The sequence below is a fragment of the Onychomys torridus genome, chromosome 1 (genome assembly GCF_903995425.1).
Source record: "Onychomys torridus chromosome 1, mOncTor1.1, whole genome shotgun sequence".
Taxonomy (NCBI): Eukaryota; Metazoa; Chordata; class Mammalia; order Rodentia; family Cricetidae; genus Onychomys; species Onychomys torridus.
In genome coordinates, this window is record NC_050443.1 from 160,336,530 (window position 1) to 160,353,036 (window position 16,507).

General features: G+C 48.9%; 1 protein-coding gene across 1 annotated transcript in view; it reads right to left on the bottom strand.

Moving 5' to 3' along the window:
- The window catches only part of Rrp12 (ribosomal RNA processing 12 homolog), a 37,633-nt gene that overhangs the window by 1,832 nt on the left and 19,294 nt on the right, over nucleotides 1-16,507 (bottom strand). Inside the window, exons 16-33 of the mRNA XM_036169390.1 lie at nucleotides 15,863-15,927; nucleotides 15,610-15,772; nucleotides 15,098-15,252; nucleotides 14,858-14,925; nucleotides 14,316-14,409; nucleotides 12,620-12,778; nucleotides 12,432-12,512; nucleotides 11,911-12,016; nucleotides 11,612-11,719; nucleotides 11,028-11,185; nucleotides 9,739-9,830; nucleotides 9,420-9,587; nucleotides 9,131-9,300; nucleotides 8,816-8,941; nucleotides 6,582-6,634; nucleotides 4,171-4,237; nucleotides 2,821-2,888; nucleotides 2,392-2,474 (exon numbers count right to left, since the gene is read on the bottom strand). Of these exons, the coding sequence (XP_036025283.1) occupies nucleotides 2,392-2,474; nucleotides 2,821-2,888; nucleotides 4,171-4,237; nucleotides 6,582-6,634; nucleotides 8,816-8,941; nucleotides 9,131-9,300; nucleotides 9,420-9,587; nucleotides 9,739-9,830; nucleotides 11,028-11,185; nucleotides 11,612-11,719; nucleotides 11,911-12,016; nucleotides 12,432-12,512; nucleotides 12,620-12,778; nucleotides 14,316-14,409; nucleotides 14,858-14,925; nucleotides 15,098-15,252; nucleotides 15,610-15,772; nucleotides 15,863-15,927 (1,984 nt within the window). The remainder of the gene's footprint in view (nucleotides 1-2,391; nucleotides 2,475-2,820; nucleotides 2,889-4,170; nucleotides 4,238-6,581; nucleotides 6,635-8,815; nucleotides 8,942-9,130; nucleotides 9,301-9,419; nucleotides 9,588-9,738; nucleotides 9,831-11,027; nucleotides 11,186-11,611; nucleotides 11,720-11,910; nucleotides 12,017-12,431; nucleotides 12,513-12,619; nucleotides 12,779-14,315; nucleotides 14,410-14,857; nucleotides 14,926-15,097; nucleotides 15,253-15,609; nucleotides 15,773-15,862; nucleotides 15,928-16,507) is intronic.

Here is a 16,507-nt window from a genome sequence, read left to right on the forward strand (position 1 = left end):
AAGGTCAGGGGGCTACAGACATGGCTCAAGGTTAAGAGCACATAATGGTCTTACAGAGGATCCAAATTCAATTCCCAACATCTACCTTTACTGGCTCACAACTACCTGTAACTCTAGCTTCAGGGTACCTGATACCCTTTCCTGGCTTTCCCCAGAAACTGTCCTTATGTGTGTACATAATTGCACACAAACACATAAAACTTTTCCCCCCTTCAAGACAATGTTTCTCTGTGTAGCCTTGGCTGTTCCAAAACTCACCCTATAGACCAGACTGAACTCAAACTCAGAGATCTGCCTGCCTAAGTGGTGGGATTAAAGGTGTTTGTCACTACTTCCTGACCAATAAATCATTAAAAAAAAAAAAAAAAAAAAGTTCAAGGCCAGTGTGTTGTGGAATATTAGTTTTAGATGTGTTACATTCATTTATGCTGGGGAATATTTGTTTAATGATACAAAGATGTGTTGCATTCTTTTATGTTGCATTTGTTGAACTCTGTGAAGCTGTGTTACTTTGCTTGTCTAAAACATTTGATTGGTCTAATAAAGAGCTGAGTGGCCAATAGTTAGGCAGGAGAGAGAAATAGGTGGGGCTGGCGTGCAGAAAGAACTAATAGGAGAAGAGAGAGGAGCAAAAAAGGAGAGAGAACACCAAGGGCCAACCACCCAGCCAGCCACAGAAGAAGGAAAAAAGGAATAAAGAAATAGAGAAAGACAAAACCCTTGAGGCAAAAGGTAGATGGGATAATTTAAGTTAAGAAAAGCTGGCTAGAAACAAGGTACACTAAGGCCAGGCATTCATAAGTAAGAATAAGTCTCCATGTGTTTATTTCAGAGCTGGGTGGTGGCCCACAAAGAGTTTAAAAATACAAAACAAATAAAAACTACATTTTGGCACCCAATGTGGAGCACCAAATGTTGTTTTGCATTCAATACAGTGGCTGCACCTTAAGCAATTGTTGTGCCAAGCAGCAACTGCAACTCTGAAGCTACCAGCAGCAGGTTCAGTTTGGCTGCAGCCAGGTGGGAATTCTGATCCCCCAGGCACCGGCTGCTAAAGGAAACTTTACTAGATCTCTATCCTTCTATAGAAGGCAGGATTCAAAGGTTGAGGTGAATTCTGCTTGTTCGGAGAGGATGAATAGCAAGTAGCTAACCTTCTCTCCTTGCTCATGTCTCCTAAAAAAGGGGGACATCTTGCTGCTCACCCCCACCCCCACTTAAGAACCCTAGCTACACTTAGTTCCTCCCTACCACTTCCTATCAGCTAGTTGCTGACTCAGCCTCCTGACCTCAAGTTAATTTTATTTAATCAAACAAATGTAACACGTCTTTACATCATTAACAAAAGCAGCAGAAACAAATGTAAGACATTTTACACAGTTAAAATAATATTTCACAATGGGCCAGCCTTGGCTAGATAGTGAGATTGAGGCCAATAATGGCAACATGGGGCAGGCACATGACATAACATAAACATACACACACATAAACACACACATAAACACACACACACACACACACACACACACACACACAAGAGTTCAAGTTAACAATACATGTAAGTACATGTTAAAAAATAAAGTTGGGAGGGGTTAGGGATTTAGCTCAGTGGTAGAGCACTTACCTAGCAAGTGCAGGGCCTGGGGTTCAATCCTCAGCTCCAAAAGAAAGAAAGAAAGAGAGAGAGAAAGAGAGAGAGAGAGAGAGAGAGAGAGAGAAAGCAAGCAAGCAAGCAAGCTGGGCAGTGGTATTGGATAGCACGTGGGAAGCAGAGGCAGGCAGATCTCTAGGTTTGATGGCAGCCTGGTCTTAAATCACCTTCCAGGACAATCAAGGTTACACAGACAGAAGAAACCTTGTCTCAAAAAAAATTAAATAAATAAATAAATACAAATAAAATAAAAATAAGGGGGCTTGCCCAATGACTGGTAAAAGCACTTGCTGTCTGTCAAGGTTGATGACCTGGAACCCACATGATGGGAGGAGAGCTGACTCACACAAGTTGTCTTTCACATACACACACACAAAAATGAATATAAAAAAGTAAAATAAAAACGGGGCTGGGCTGCTGGGGTAAAGCAGTAAAACGAGGTGGGCAAAGCGTTTACTGCACAAGGTGGGATCCCCAGCACCCATGTCAAAAGCCAGGTGTGGTGGCTGCATCTGCAATCTCAGGGGTGCTGGGGACTGGACAGTCATTGAGCTCCAGGTACAGAGATAAGAACTGCCTTAACAGAGGATAAGGTAAGGAGCAATAGAAACAATCTCCACATTCATACACAAGAGGTACAGGTACTCACATACACACAACAAAAAATAAATAACCACAAGAGACCTGAGTAAGAAAGACCCTGCCCTGTGTGGAGCCTACTACCTCACACGTCATCATACCTGCGGTTGAGCTTGGTTCTGTTGAGTGGGATGTAAGCATACGGATCAAGCCGGCCCTTCTTCTTCACATCACCCTTTGCTTTCTGCTCATCCAGAGAAACAGTAAAAGCAAAAACAAACAAAAATCAAAATCCCAAAGTCAGAGTCGGTCAGAGTGTGGGGTCCCTTCCCTGTCCCTGATTTCAACTAGCCTAATGTCCCCCCTCTCCCCTTCATTTTCTCCTTCAGATGACATCAACAAGTTTCTCTGTCTCTAAGGCCATTTGTCAAGGCCCCCAACTTCAAATGCCACATTCCCTAAGTGCCCCTTGTCTTTTCTGCCCTGTCTGACTCAAGAAAGCACCCAGGATAGTGATGAGCACAGTTCTTCCTTGCCCTTCATCATCCTCCTGGTATCAGGAGGCCCCACACCCTGCCCACAGCTCTCACCTTGGCCTTGTATTCGGCTCCAGGCGTACCCCTTTTGGCCACAGGGCGATGGATGCCAGAGCCTCCAGCTATAGAGAAGCACAAGGATCACAAATCAGGCAGAACCAGAGTGACCCTCCTCTGGGAGGCAGGAAGTACCTCTCTCAAAGGGCCTCTGGGAAGATGGACAGAAGACAAGGAGCTTGGTTCCATATCCTGACAAGCAATGACTAAAGTGCTCCCTTGAAGAGATACTGCCCAGTGACTCCCAGGAACACATATGCTCTGTACTAACACAAATGACCCGCATTCTCCAAAGTTACACAGGGTCTACCTGTAAAACTCCTAACCCTTGCCTGTGGACCGGGCATTTCCCATGCTCCACCCTGTTCTGACTCTGGTACAGAAGCAACTACCTACCCCACTGTGCAAGTGAGAACTAGAGATAACTGAGGCAAGAAAACTTGCCCAGGGTCAGCTTGTCACTTCTGGCTTGTACTTCAAAAGTCATGGATGGAATCCTGCAATGCATCTCAGAAAACCCCTCCAAGACATAAATATGGAACTCCAGCAGTGTGACAGAACAAGGTCACACAGCTAGGTAACAGCTGGGCAAGTTGTCCTGAGCCCAGGCTTCTTGTCCCATGGATTATAATGTCCTTTGCCCAAAATATCATCTTAGTACAGGAGGGAGCCAGGCTCTGAATGCAGGATAGAAGTCATAGGTCCTGCAGTAGGGTTAGTATGACATGGGGCCCAGAGGACATACTGCTACAAGAATGAGAGACTGAGCTGGGTAGATCTCTGTGAGTTCAAGGCCAGCCTGGTCTACAGAGCAAGATCCAGGACAGGAACCAAAACTACTGAGAGAAACTCTGTCTCCAAAAACCAAAAAAAAGAAAAAACAAAAACAAAAACAAAACAAAACAAAACAAAAAACAAAAACGGGAGACTACCTCCATAGCTCTGGATCTCCAGATGCTTTATGGGAGAAACCCAGGCCAGAGCCCTATGGTGAACCTCAGGAAGCAGAGGAGCCACCCTGCTACTAGAGAGGAACCCTTTGACCAGGGTTCTAATCTTGGAGCATACAAAAAAGGCTAGCTAACACTTCACAAGCCTCCTGGAAGGATGGCTGGGTTGGGAGGAACTTGCCAAAAGGGCTAGATTTACCATGCACAAACCTAACTCTAGGTTCTCTGAGGCCTGTATCTCCTGGTCCCCTAGCTTAGTCCTGAGTGCTAGATCAGCCAATCTGTGTAATTGTCAACTGAGTGCAGCGACTTCATGGCTCTGCTTCCCTCTCTATAACTCCAGCCTGATGCAGGTGAAGGGAAACTGTCTGTCCCATGGAAAGAAAGGATACCTCACCTTGGTACCGAGGCGGGATCTCCAGCTCATCCTCCTCATCGTCCCTCTGACGCTTGAGCTTTTTTTTCTATAGAAAGAGGCAACAAGCAGGGAGTCAGTAGGCAAAGGGTGCTTTACCTCCTTCAGACTACACGATACTAAGGGCAGGGACAGAAGCACTGACCTGCCTTAAGACAAGGCCCTCTGCCAAGCTCTCATCCCCAGCTGCACGGGAAATGCAAGCCCACAAGGGGAGTGATTATCTCCCATCATACAACTGGGGGAATCTTGACCATATTCTGACAACTGGACTTTCCTCTTCACACTGGACTTCACACCCTGGAGCTATTAAAGGAGGCTGCTACTGTCAGGTCCTTGTCTTCTCATAGGCAAGCAAGGTTCCAAGCCTCTCTGACTACTTCTTTCCCTCCCTAGTCCCTGGGTAGGTGGGAATTCCTGGACCAAGCTATTCATTACAGTCCTTCAATGGACAGAAGGTTCACAGAAGTTGTAAGTCAACGGGATGGACTCATCCGATTATGACATAGCACATGCTAATACTTCTTACTGTACCTACTGCATGCCTGGCGCCAACACTGGGGGATACATAGGAAGGAAAGAGGACCAGCCCACAGGGATATTTGGGCTTAGGCATTAGCAATCAAGTAAGCACATTATATAGTGGGTAGGGGTGTGGGTGGGTCAGCCAGGTGTACCCTAGTTCCCAAAGCTCGCTCCTATCCTGTGGTTTGTGACACCAGCCTAGAAGCTTTGTGAGTCTGTAGGTGAGCTGAGGGCCAGGGGTGCCAGGTCAAAAGATCAGGCTGAACAAGTGTCCAGGAATGTGGATGCCAGATCCACTGTCTGTAACACAGAACTATGGATGTCTAGCGAGTACCAGAAACTGGACATGTGGGGCTTTGGCTGCACAACAGAGGATGATGGCTGAGCTTTATCCTAGTTCCACTGTGCATAGCCAAGGCTAGCCTACTAACTAGTCTTCCACTGAGAATGCCTTACCCTCTAACATCTAATGCTCCCAGAACCATGTACACAAGAAGACTCAGCAACTGCCAGACAGAGAGCCTTGGGTTGTTAGGGGCTGGGGCTGACTTGTCAGGAGCCAGCCACTAATGTGGTCACCCCTAGAACCCTCTTACTGCCTCAAGGAAAGATGTTTAATTTTGCCAGTTCTGAGCTGAGGGCCATCTACAGAGACTATGGCCAGTCCTTGCTGGCCAGAAATAAAAGGCAGCTGTCAAGAGATCGCCAGCCCCCCAGGAAGGTTCCAGAAAAGCCAGGGAGGCCTCAACCAGAATAATTCCTGGGAAAATAAACAATGATCAAAAAGGACAGCTATGGCTCACTGAGCATCCCCAAGTGCCAAGCTCTCTACACACAAGGACTCTACAGAGAACCCTGGGCCCAGGTTAGGCTTCCTACTGCATGGAAAGTGAGGCTGGACTAAGACTGAGTGAGGTGCCTGGGGAGGGCAGAACCAGGCCCGAAAAGAGTCCGAATAAGCAGAGCTGAGCCACACTGGAGTGGTCTGTGGAGGGGAGGGCCACACAGTGTGCAACAGAGGCACAAATGACTATCCCAGGGGGCATCCTTGAGAAGGCTCTTGCTCCTTACCACCCTCTTCACTCCTGACTTTTCTACATGGTTTTCATTCAGTTCTCCAAATGGCACTTTAAAAAAGATTTATTTATTTATTTATTCATTTATTTATTTATTATGTATGGTGTTCTGTCTGCATGTGTCCTTGCCAGCCAGAAGAGGGCGCCAGATCTCATTACAGATGGTGTGAGCCACCAGGGTTGCTGGGAATTGAACTCAGGACCTTGGAAAGAATAGCCAGTGCTCTTAACCTCTGAGCCATCTCTCCAGCCCCCAAATGGCATTCTACACTCTGATACTACATCTACATCTACATCATCATCATCATCATCATTATTCTTTTCTTTTTTTTTAAGATTTGTTTTTATTTTGTTTGTATGAGTGTTTTGCCTGTATATATATATATATATATATGTATTTTTTACCACATGTGTATCTGGTGCCCATGGAGGCCAGAAAAGGGTGTTGGATCTCCTGGCACTGGAGTTATGGATAGTTGTAAACTAATATGTGGGTGCTGGGAACCAAATCCAGGTCTTCTGCAAGAGTGAGAAGCCCTTTGAACCACTAAGCCACCAGGTCTCCAGCCCTCTGACACATTCTTAACTATAAATTAGCTCCTAGGTCCTGGTTTACCAGAAGGCACATGGGGAAGTTCATCACATGCCAAGCTCTAATCTGATTCACTTTACATGCCCATCCATACTGCCCCAGTAATCTTAAACACTGAGGGAGTTGGGCAGATGCAGTGTTTATGTGTGCGGATTGGGGTATGGGAGCTGTGGGCCAGGATGAGGCCACAAATTACTCACACTTCTGACACCAGCATCTTCCATCAGGTCATCAATCATCTCTTCATCTTCCCCTGGAGTCAGAAGCAGACAGGCTCATGAGCACTCGGGCATCCCTAACCTACCTTAACTGCCTGCTCCCTTGTAGGATATTCAATCACACTGTGAAGCCAAGTCTGCATTTGTGTTAATTAAATAAAATCAACCTTGGGTCAGGAGGCAGAGTCAGCAATTGGTTGACAGAAAGTAATCCTAGAGAGTCAGAGAGAGCCTGGAGATGAATAAAGAGACACACAGGAAGTAGTAGGGACTTTGAGTGTGGTGGTCTTTTTGGTTTGGCGGAGCAGAAGGATGCTCTCTTTCTGAAACACCAGAGAAGAGAGAAGGTCGGCTAGTTGCTTCTCAACCTCTCTGAACCAGCAGGTGTTCATCCCAGCCTCTGACTCCCGAGTCTTAGTGATAAATAGAAACATGGAGATTTAGTTAAAAACTACATTTGGTGGCAGTGGTGGCAGGCGGATCCAACAGGAAGTGAAGCCCCACCCACTCTGAAGCCCCACCCACTCGGGCCACTGCCTGAGAAGCAGGCCAGTAACTGGAGCCAGAGCCGCAATTGCTGGCTGAAACAGCAGCAGGTTCAGGTGCAGCTGCTGTGTCAACAGAAAGACAACACTCCCTCCTGGCATAGCAGGAAGAGGGGACATCAGCTCCAGTCCCAGAGAATTGCCCTCCCCAGACCTGTGTCCTCTTTCCATGGGAGATCAAACTGCTGCCCTCCACTCCCAGACCATATGGCCTCTTCAAGATGTGAGTGACTCAAGGACAGCCCCTAGACTCCTGGGAGTCAGCCCCACCCCATACATGTCCCCACTTAGTGAAAGGACAATTTTACCCACTCTGCGTACTGGCACCAAGTGGGAATAAGAGAAGAAGTATGAATCTGACCATCTGCAGGGAAGAGATTCCAGCAAAGCAAAGCAACAGCCACAGGACAATAAAGACAGCACGTGTGGAGCACCATCGGAGCATGTACCATGGGCTGGGCTCAGCCCCCAGCATGCAAGAAAATGAGCCAGCCTGTGATTAAAGATGTAAAGAAGGAGGACAGCTGCCTCGCACGAGTTCTGTGGGGATGAGGCCTAATGGCTAAGGGACCCTGGAGAAGCTATAAAGGACCAGTATGGGATTCTACAGAACAGAGAGGCTCGGAAGGCAGGGAGAGGGGAGGGACATCCCCACCAGTTAGTGGCCACCAAGTGCACAAGAGCCTGAAGAGTACACAGGCTGGGAGGGAGCAGAGAAGAGACAGCCGAAGGACCAGCACAAGCCCCGTTTATATGAAGTGTAGACAGACGAGCAGCTGACGAGTGGCGGGTGGAGGCACGGCATGAGCAACAGTCAGGACAGCAGGAGAGTCAACGGCCCAGAGCTAAGCAGTGAGATCCAAAGAAACCAGAAGGCAGACACTTGTCCCCACAGAATTAGGGACAGAATCAAGAGCTTCACACATTCTAGACGAGTGTATGCTCAGTTTGGGAAGGCTGACACTCTTTTAGAAGACATGGGTGTGGAGAGGACATGGAGAGACTACTAAATGTGTTGAGTGGTCCTGCCTGAGGGACAGTTGTACAACACAGATGTTGTGAAGTTAGAAGTATCCCATAGGCTGGCTCTTCCTCTAAATCAGCTACAGGGCTCAGCCAGTTTCTATTAAAAACCAAACCAAACCGAACAACAAAAAGGATAAGGAACCTGGGTGTGGTGGCACACACCTATGGTCCCAGCACTTGGGAGGCAGAGGCAGATAGATCTCTGTGAGTCGAGACCAGCCTTGTCTAAAGAGTGAGTTCCAGGACACAGAGAAATCTTGTCTCGAAACAACAACAAAAAGGAATAAGGAAAAAGAAGCAGAGGAGATGATCACATCTGCCCCAGTGCGGGGAGTTCCCTCCAAGTCTGGTTTAAATTATATGTGTGTATACTGTATAAAAAGATCATAGGTAAATTAATAAATAAGTATAGATAGTATATGAAATAAAAATGTTTAGCATGGTCAGGAAAAATCTGAGGAGTCAGAATGTTCAGGAGTGGCCTTAGATGTAAGCTCAGATCTATTCCCTATGCTTCCTCAATACCTGGTCACTGTGTGAACAGGCCAAGAGCCCCCAGTAAGCACATGAGTATCAGGCCAGCACAGCCCTAGCCCTAGCTGCAGAGCAGCTGTTCCTGGGGAGGAGGGGGGGACGGGACCCTACCTTTAGTGCCGTCTTCTTCCTCCACCTTGTCCCCATCTTCCTCCTCACGTATGATCAACCGGCCATCAGCGCTCACCTTGAAGCCATGGTCCTTCTTCTTGCCCTGCCTGGGTCCAGGCTGGGTGGCTAGTGAAGATTGGCATGAGGTGATGGTAGGCCAGTCCTAACCAATTCATACCTTCTTCCCTCAGAACCCACACACACCAAAGCCCCTGCCCATAGGCTATCCTCAGACACCAACCCCACCTACCACCCATGAACCAAGCAACAAGGCAGGTCCACTCTGGGCTCCTCTGTCAGCTGTTCCTTGCTCACCAAGGACTCGCTGGGCCACCTTGGGATCCAGGAAATTGAGGGGCTCATCCCCACCACCTTCCTTCAGCCATGCCCGGCTTCTCTGCCGTGCCAGCTTCCGCTGCTCCTTGCTCTGGCCTCGTTCCTCTTCCTCATCTTCATCCTCAGAGTCAGCCAAAATCTCCTCAATGCTAAATTAGAGAAGTCCAACACCTAAGCTCTCCCGGGAGAGGTGGGGACTTAAGGCACTGCCAGGACAGATTTTGGGGTAGGGTAGACTAGGGCCTCAAGGACTGCGCCACGGTCTTACCTGTCTCCTTTGCTCTGGATGGGCTCCTCTTTTTCTTCCTCCTCTTCTTCCTCTTCCATAGCAGCCTGGCTCAGGGCACGATGCTTCTTGGCCCGGGTCTCAGCTTTGCGGATGTTGACCAGGACTTTGTGGTATTCAGCAGGTAGCAGACCCTTCACCAGCTCAAACCTGAGTGGGGCAGGGAAGGGTTGTCCAGAGGTACTTGCCAGGCATCCCTCCCCAGGGGCAGGAGCTGTTCAGGAATGGGGAAGCCTTTCTTGTGACCCCTGAAAGACTAAGAATCCCATACCCCGACTCTACCCCATTCAAGTGCACAGACCCAAACTTGCGGATGAACTTGATGAATAGGTTCCGAAGCTTCATTCGGAAGTGCCGTCGCATGTCATCTGACAACTTCCCTATGGCTTCCATCTAGCAGGCAGAGCACATGGTGTCAGAGGGAGGAGCATGGCATGTCTTCCACCCCGCCCACCTTTCCTTGCTGTCCAGACCAATGAATGCACAATACAGCTGGGCCCAGCTAAGAGCGGAGGTGCCAGCTGTCCTGTTCTCAGCTCACCCCTTCCTTGGTTCAACAAGGCTTGCTTAATTTGGAATCCCACCTTTCCTCTAGGCCCTCCCTTAGAACACAGCTGTGATCATCCTTTCAACTGTGGTGACAACACTCTCCACATGTTCTTCCAATGGATCTCTACAGCAACTAGATGGGACACATACTACCAATACTAAGGCACAGGCTCACCTGATCGCCGAGTAGCCATAAAGGTACCACCTAATTCACTCATTCTACTTTGCCAGACACTCTCCAGCATCTTGTAGTCTCCTTTCTATCATGCAGTCATGCCCATCCTACCTAGTATGGGTGGGAGACCTTATTATCGGTAAGGTCTCCAGTGGGGTCAGGGAACAAGGTCCCCACATATCCTTTGAAGGGATTTTTATAAGTTCTAAATATAGGTAGATATAATAGATCTCTACTCTAGCCATTTCTTAAATCTCTGGATCCCGGTTAGTTTGTAGGCTTTCAGAAGACATCTATCTCTGCTCCCCTCCTTGAGGTCAAGGCTTGACTCAGTAGCAACATGCAAGCAGATGGCAAGCCTCATGTGAGTCAACCAGCTGGGAGTGAGAAATGAGGACAGCAGGTGAGCAAACTAGTCCAATTGCGGTGAGTGTGGGGGAGGTTCCCCTGGGCAAAAGTCTGGAGACACAACCCAAAGGGGCTCTCTGTGTCCCTTTTATCTGTGACCCGGCAGGTGGTGTGGAGAGAGGTCCTGCAGAGGGAGAGCCCAGTCTGAGCCCCGAGACTAGACCTTGAGAGTGAGGATCTGGTCTCAGTTTCTCTGTCTGTACAATGTGGAGGAGCTCTGTCCTTGATCTTTGGTCTGGTTTCTGTGGAGCGGACACAGGGTAACAGGAGCCACTGTGGGCACTGTGTCTTCTCTGTTAGTCAGCACTCTCCTACAATGCCCTCCCACACTCCTAATGTCCTTCTGCCGCTCAGATCAACAGTGGCTAATGAAAACATTCTAAACTAATGACCCAAGTCCCATGGAGTCCACACAGGCACCTCAGGGGCCTCCATCAGTCAAGAAATCGGAGCCTCACCACTAGCTGCACATGCTTGGCAAGGTGCACCACGTCCATGACCACCACAGCCACCTTGATGAAGCCTAGTGCAGATTTGACCACATCACGGGTGCGGGAAGCCAGTAGTAGACAGACATTCTCCAGGAGCTGCTCCACTGTGCTTGTCCCCATGAGCCCTGTGCACAGGAGCCACTGTCAGAGACCAGAACCACCTGAACCCAAGACCCGCCCATGGGTCAGATGTTAGCAGGGGGCCTTTCTGTGGTCTCACACAGTTCCAATCACCACCCATGGAGTGGCCCTGGTCTTCCATTTAGAGATTAACAGAGATTCTAGGTTAGTGAAGTTACTCCAGGTTTCATGTGGCTGGTGAGAGCAGGGACCAGAACTAAGACCCAGGGACTGGTCAGCCTCCTTCAATCTGACAAAAGGCCCAGGATGCTGGGACTGTACACTGCTGGGTGGTGAGGGGAAGCAGACGGGGCTGGGTTCTGGATCTCCCTCCTCCTGACACTTTCCCCCATTCTGGCACCACCCTGTCCTGACCTTCAGGGCACTCTTTACCAGGAAGGCATCCTAGGCCTTCAAGTGAACATATTTACCTTTAAACTCGAACAAGAGGTGGGTCAGAGCCAAGATGCTACAGCTCACTGTGGTAACTGCACCCACAAGTCCAGGATAGATCAGGACAAGGTATCTTTGCAGAGCCTCTGGGGGCAGAGTGGACAGTCACTTAAAGATAGGAGCCCAGGGATGAGCACCACAGGCCTAGAACAGCAGTCTACTCAGAGCCCCAAGCAGAACAGAGTAAGGAGTTCCCTCCCCACTTTCATTAAGACCAGCAACTTTAAGGGTCTTCTAGCCTGCAGTGTGTCCACCCCAGCTTGTATCCCAGTCTCACCTTCCTGGCTGGAGCCAAATCGCAGGAAAGCATGGCCCATCTCCACCAGCAGAGTGAATGCATTCTTCCTTGCACCCACTGACACCTCCTTTGTACACAGGATCACCTGGCCAAACAGCCTCATTAGCACATGCTATCTAGGTGGCAGCCTGGGTAAGCCACACATGCCCAGGCAGTGATGGAGCATATCCTCATCACCATTACAGCTCCCACTTCACAACCATCGCTTGGAAACCATACTTTAAGAAGTCACAAAACCAAGATTTGAGAGATGGCTCAGCAGTTAAAAGCACTGGCTGCTCTTCCAGAGGACCTGGGTTCAATTCCCAGCATCCACATGGCAGCTCACAACTGTCTGTAAAACCAGTTCCAGGGGACCCAACACCCGCACAGAGACATACATGCAGGCAAAACACCAAGGCATGTAAAAATAAAAATAAATCCTTAAAAAGTAAAGAAAGAGAGAGAGAGAAAGAAAAGAAAGAACTAGCAAAACACACATGCATGCGTCCCTTCCTTACCTCTGGGACAAGGGCAGCGATGAACTCCTCATGCTCAGCTGACAACTTTTTCACAATGTGTATGAGGCACTTCAGACGGGGCTGTGGGCGGAAAGGCACCACTGGGGTCCCTCAGTGTCACTGCTCCCTGGGCCTGCCTGCTGACCCCTTCCTCCCTCCTTGCGGGTAGGCAGCCCTGCAACCCTCACCCTTTTAGCAGGCGAGGATGTGCTCCGCAGCGAGTCTAGCAGAGTCTTCTTCAGATCATCCAAGTGGCCTTGCACAAAGCGGTCGGCAGGGCCCTGGGAGCTGGCACACACTTCCTCCAGTACTCGGTAGGCCTTCTTCTGAACCCCATGGACCTTGCTCTGAGGGGGCAAATAAAGCAGAGATAATAAGGAAGGGCCTGGGTTCCAGCCCATTCTGTGACATCCCAAGAATCTACTGCGGCTAGCACTAGAGGGGATTCAGAGAGAAGCTGGTCTGGAAACAGCTGCCGTAGCTTCAGGGACAAGGCCTGACTGGACCATTCTTCTTACCACCACTAAGTAACACGCTGGGGCTGAGGCAACAGCTCAGTAGCTGAAAGCACTTGTTCCTAAAAGGGCCAGTTCAATTCCCAGCATTCACATGGCAATTCACCACCGTCCCAGCACTCTTCCTGAGATGTCCTCCTGAAGTCGGGAGCTTGTCCTAGACATCTGTGTCCACCTGAACATTCTTCCCCAAAGCAAATTCATCCTCTAGCTGCTTTACAAACTGGCAGGGAATAGGGGAGCTGGTGCCCAGGAGGGTGCTACTGGGCTGAGCTCTGCACAGCTGTAAGTCACAGCATGATTTCAGACAGGGCCAGCATGAGCAAATGCATAGGCAGGCTCACTGTATACAAGATTCTGGGGGTAGGGGAGATGGCTCACAGAGTGCATGCCCAGCATCCATGAGAATCTGGGTCTACCCAGTAAAAAAAAGACCATCAAAATGGTCCAGCAGGTAAATGTACTTGTTACCTGATGGTGTGAGCCCTACAGCCTGAGTTAGATCCCTGGTACCCATATAAGGTGGAAGGAGAGAGCCAATTCTACTAAGTTGTCCCCAGACATCTACCTACCTTCATCATCACATACAAATAATAAATAAAATAAAACATTTTTTGCGGGGGAGAGCTGAGGATCGAACCCCAGGCCTGCAAGCACTCTATCACTGAGCTAAATCCCCAACCCCAAAATAAAACATTTTTTAAAAAAGAGATAAAAGCCGGGTGGCAGTGGTGCGTGCCTTCAGTCCTAGCACTTGGGAGGTAGAGCCAGGCAGATCTCTATGAGTTTGATTGTCTAAAACACCTGATTGGTCTAATAAAGAGCTGAACGGCTTATTAGGCAGGAGAAAGGGTGGGTGGGACTGGCAGGCAGAGAATAAATAGGAGAGATGTGGGAGGAGAAGAGGAGGAGCAGGAAAGCAGGAGGACTCCAGGGGTCGGCCACCCATCTACATAGCAAGCCACAGAATAAGAAGGAAAGAAAGGCGAAAGCCCAGAGGCAAAGACAGACAGGATTTTTTTTTTTTTTTTTTTTTTTAACTTTTCGAGACAGGGTTTCTCTGTGTAACAGTCTTGGCTGTCCTGGAACTCTCTTTGTAGACCAGCCTGGCCTCGAACTCTGCCTGGCTCTGCCTCCCAAGAGCTGGGATTAAAGGCATGCACCACTACCACCTGGCCTAGACAGCATAATTTAAGTTAGAAAAGCTGGCAAGAAACAAGCCAAGCCAAGCCAAGCTAAGGCCGAGCATTCATAAGAAAGCAAGAGTCTCCAAGTGTGATTATTTGGGAGCTAGGTGGCGGGCCCCCCAAAAGAATAAAATAATTAAAAAACAACCAACAACAGGAGAGGCAAGTTGTAAGGAGCTCACCTCAAGGTAGGGCCGGATGGTAGAGTACAGCTTACTGATAGCAGCTTCATCTGAGTGTGGAGCCAAAGCCACAACCAGGTCCAGGACAGACAATCTGCCAGAGTGGGAAACAGGAAGGGGCTTAAGGGACCAGAGAAGGGCAGAGGCTACTCCCACTCTGGGTGGGACATGGGCCTCTCTTTGTGAATGGCCAACATAGCACTCAGAGAACCAGGTAGTGCTCTGGACTTTTCACAGATACTTCTCTGTCCTCATAGAACCATGTTGCAGGTACTATTACCACACCCATTTTACAGATGAGGACTCAGAGGCAGAGTGTGTAACTTGTTCAGTGTTACATGAGCTGGGAAGTGGTGAAACTGGGATTTGAACCTGGGCCATTTATCTCTAAGTCCTCTTTCATCCTCTAATAATAATTAACTAGTCACACCTCTCAACAGCTGGGACATTTGATATTTCAAGACTTCCAGAGTGACTCCAAAGGCCTCCGCTAGGTACCCTCTGGCTCCCAAACTCAAGTGAGGAAGCCCTGAGTACTTTACCTGGTGAAGTCAGAGCTGGCAGGATCAAGTACCTTCTCGGTGGCTTTTTCCAGGAAGCCATTCACCAACTGACAGCCCCCAGTGGAGAGAGAAACAGAGTGACCATAACAGCATGGTCCCCATGGTTTAGGAGCCCCCAGCCCAGCCACAATCGTGGTGTAAAGTCCCCTATTCCCCAGGGCTTGGAGGTGGGGTCTTGACCTCTCCAACCCAACAGCACCCCTCCCTTCAGGCACTCACCTGAGACTCGGTTATGGTGAGGTAAGTTTTGATGGTCTCCAGCACAGCACGACGAGGGGCAGCCGCCTCTCCAGCTGCAACAGGCTGTCCATACAGATTGAAGAGGATCGGTAGGAAGTTCTTAGCAAAGCGGCTTACTTCAGCACGGTCGGCCTCTGGGAAGAGGACCCAAGTTTGCATTGAAGGGACAGAGCTAACAGTAAGTCAGTGGTCACTGGGTGGCAGGCCAGCACAGCAGGTCCTTTTAGGGATCCTCTGGCAGTACTAGGAAGCCACAAGAATGGACCTTCTGTCAGGAAAGGCTGAGGCCAGCACACAGAACATAAGCCTCCAGGGTGGATGCTGAATGCACCATCCACAGCAGCTGCCAGTACCAGGTATGAGGCAAGGACCAGTGTTAGCCTCCTGGATCACAACAGCAGCAGCGATGGTAGCAGTACAGATGGCTGCCTAGCAGTGTGAGCCATAGCAGGCCAGCACCTCAAGTCATCTTCTAACTAGCCCATATTTACCTGCTTCACAGCCCTTAGTGATGAGAGTGCGTAGGGCCTGGCACACAGTGACCCTCAGGTCTGGGCGCTCATTAATGGCTGTGCCCAATGTCCGTGCCAGGCCTTTGAAGGAGGCAGCCACATCTGTGGGTCTTGTGCAGAACCCAGGCAGGAGGGTCCAGATCTGGGAGGGAGAAATTTGGAAATTAGAGTGTCATCAGTGACTTGTGCTCCTGAATGCTCCATCCCTCTTCCTTCCCCAGCTGACCCTCACCTGCCATTGGAGTGTGTCATAAATCTTGGACTCCACTGTGCTGCCTGCCTGGGCCAGGTCCATTGCTAGAGGGTGTAAAAAAGACAGTGTGACCCTAGCTACCCCCATGGCCAACTGGTCTCATTTTACCAAAACCAAAAGTCCTACAGTGAGGATACAAATATAGGTAACACCCCCAATAAATCAATAGTAACACTAATTATTCTAAATAAATTTTAAAAATCTATGAATCTGGGCATGAGAGTTGAAACCTATGATCCGATCCCAGAACTCAGGAAACTGAGGCAGAAGGTTCAGGAATCCAAGGTAATCCTCAGTTACTCACCAAATTCAAGGCTACATGAGACCCTGTCTCAAAAAAACAAACCAATATCTCCACTGCTTACAGGTAATGTGAATGAGCCCCCATTTTAGTGACTTTTCAGTAATTAGAAGATAATTTTTGTTTTGTTTTGTTTTCAAGACAGGGTTTCTCTAAGTACTTCTGGCTGTCCCGGAACTCACAGAGTTCAAGGTTACCACCACCTGTGAGGCAACAATGAGATTTTTAAGCATATATATTAAAATGATCAATGATTATTGCTGGGTAGTTCAAATACCTTTTTTGTTTTGTTTTGTTTTGTTTTTTGAGCTGAGGATCGAACC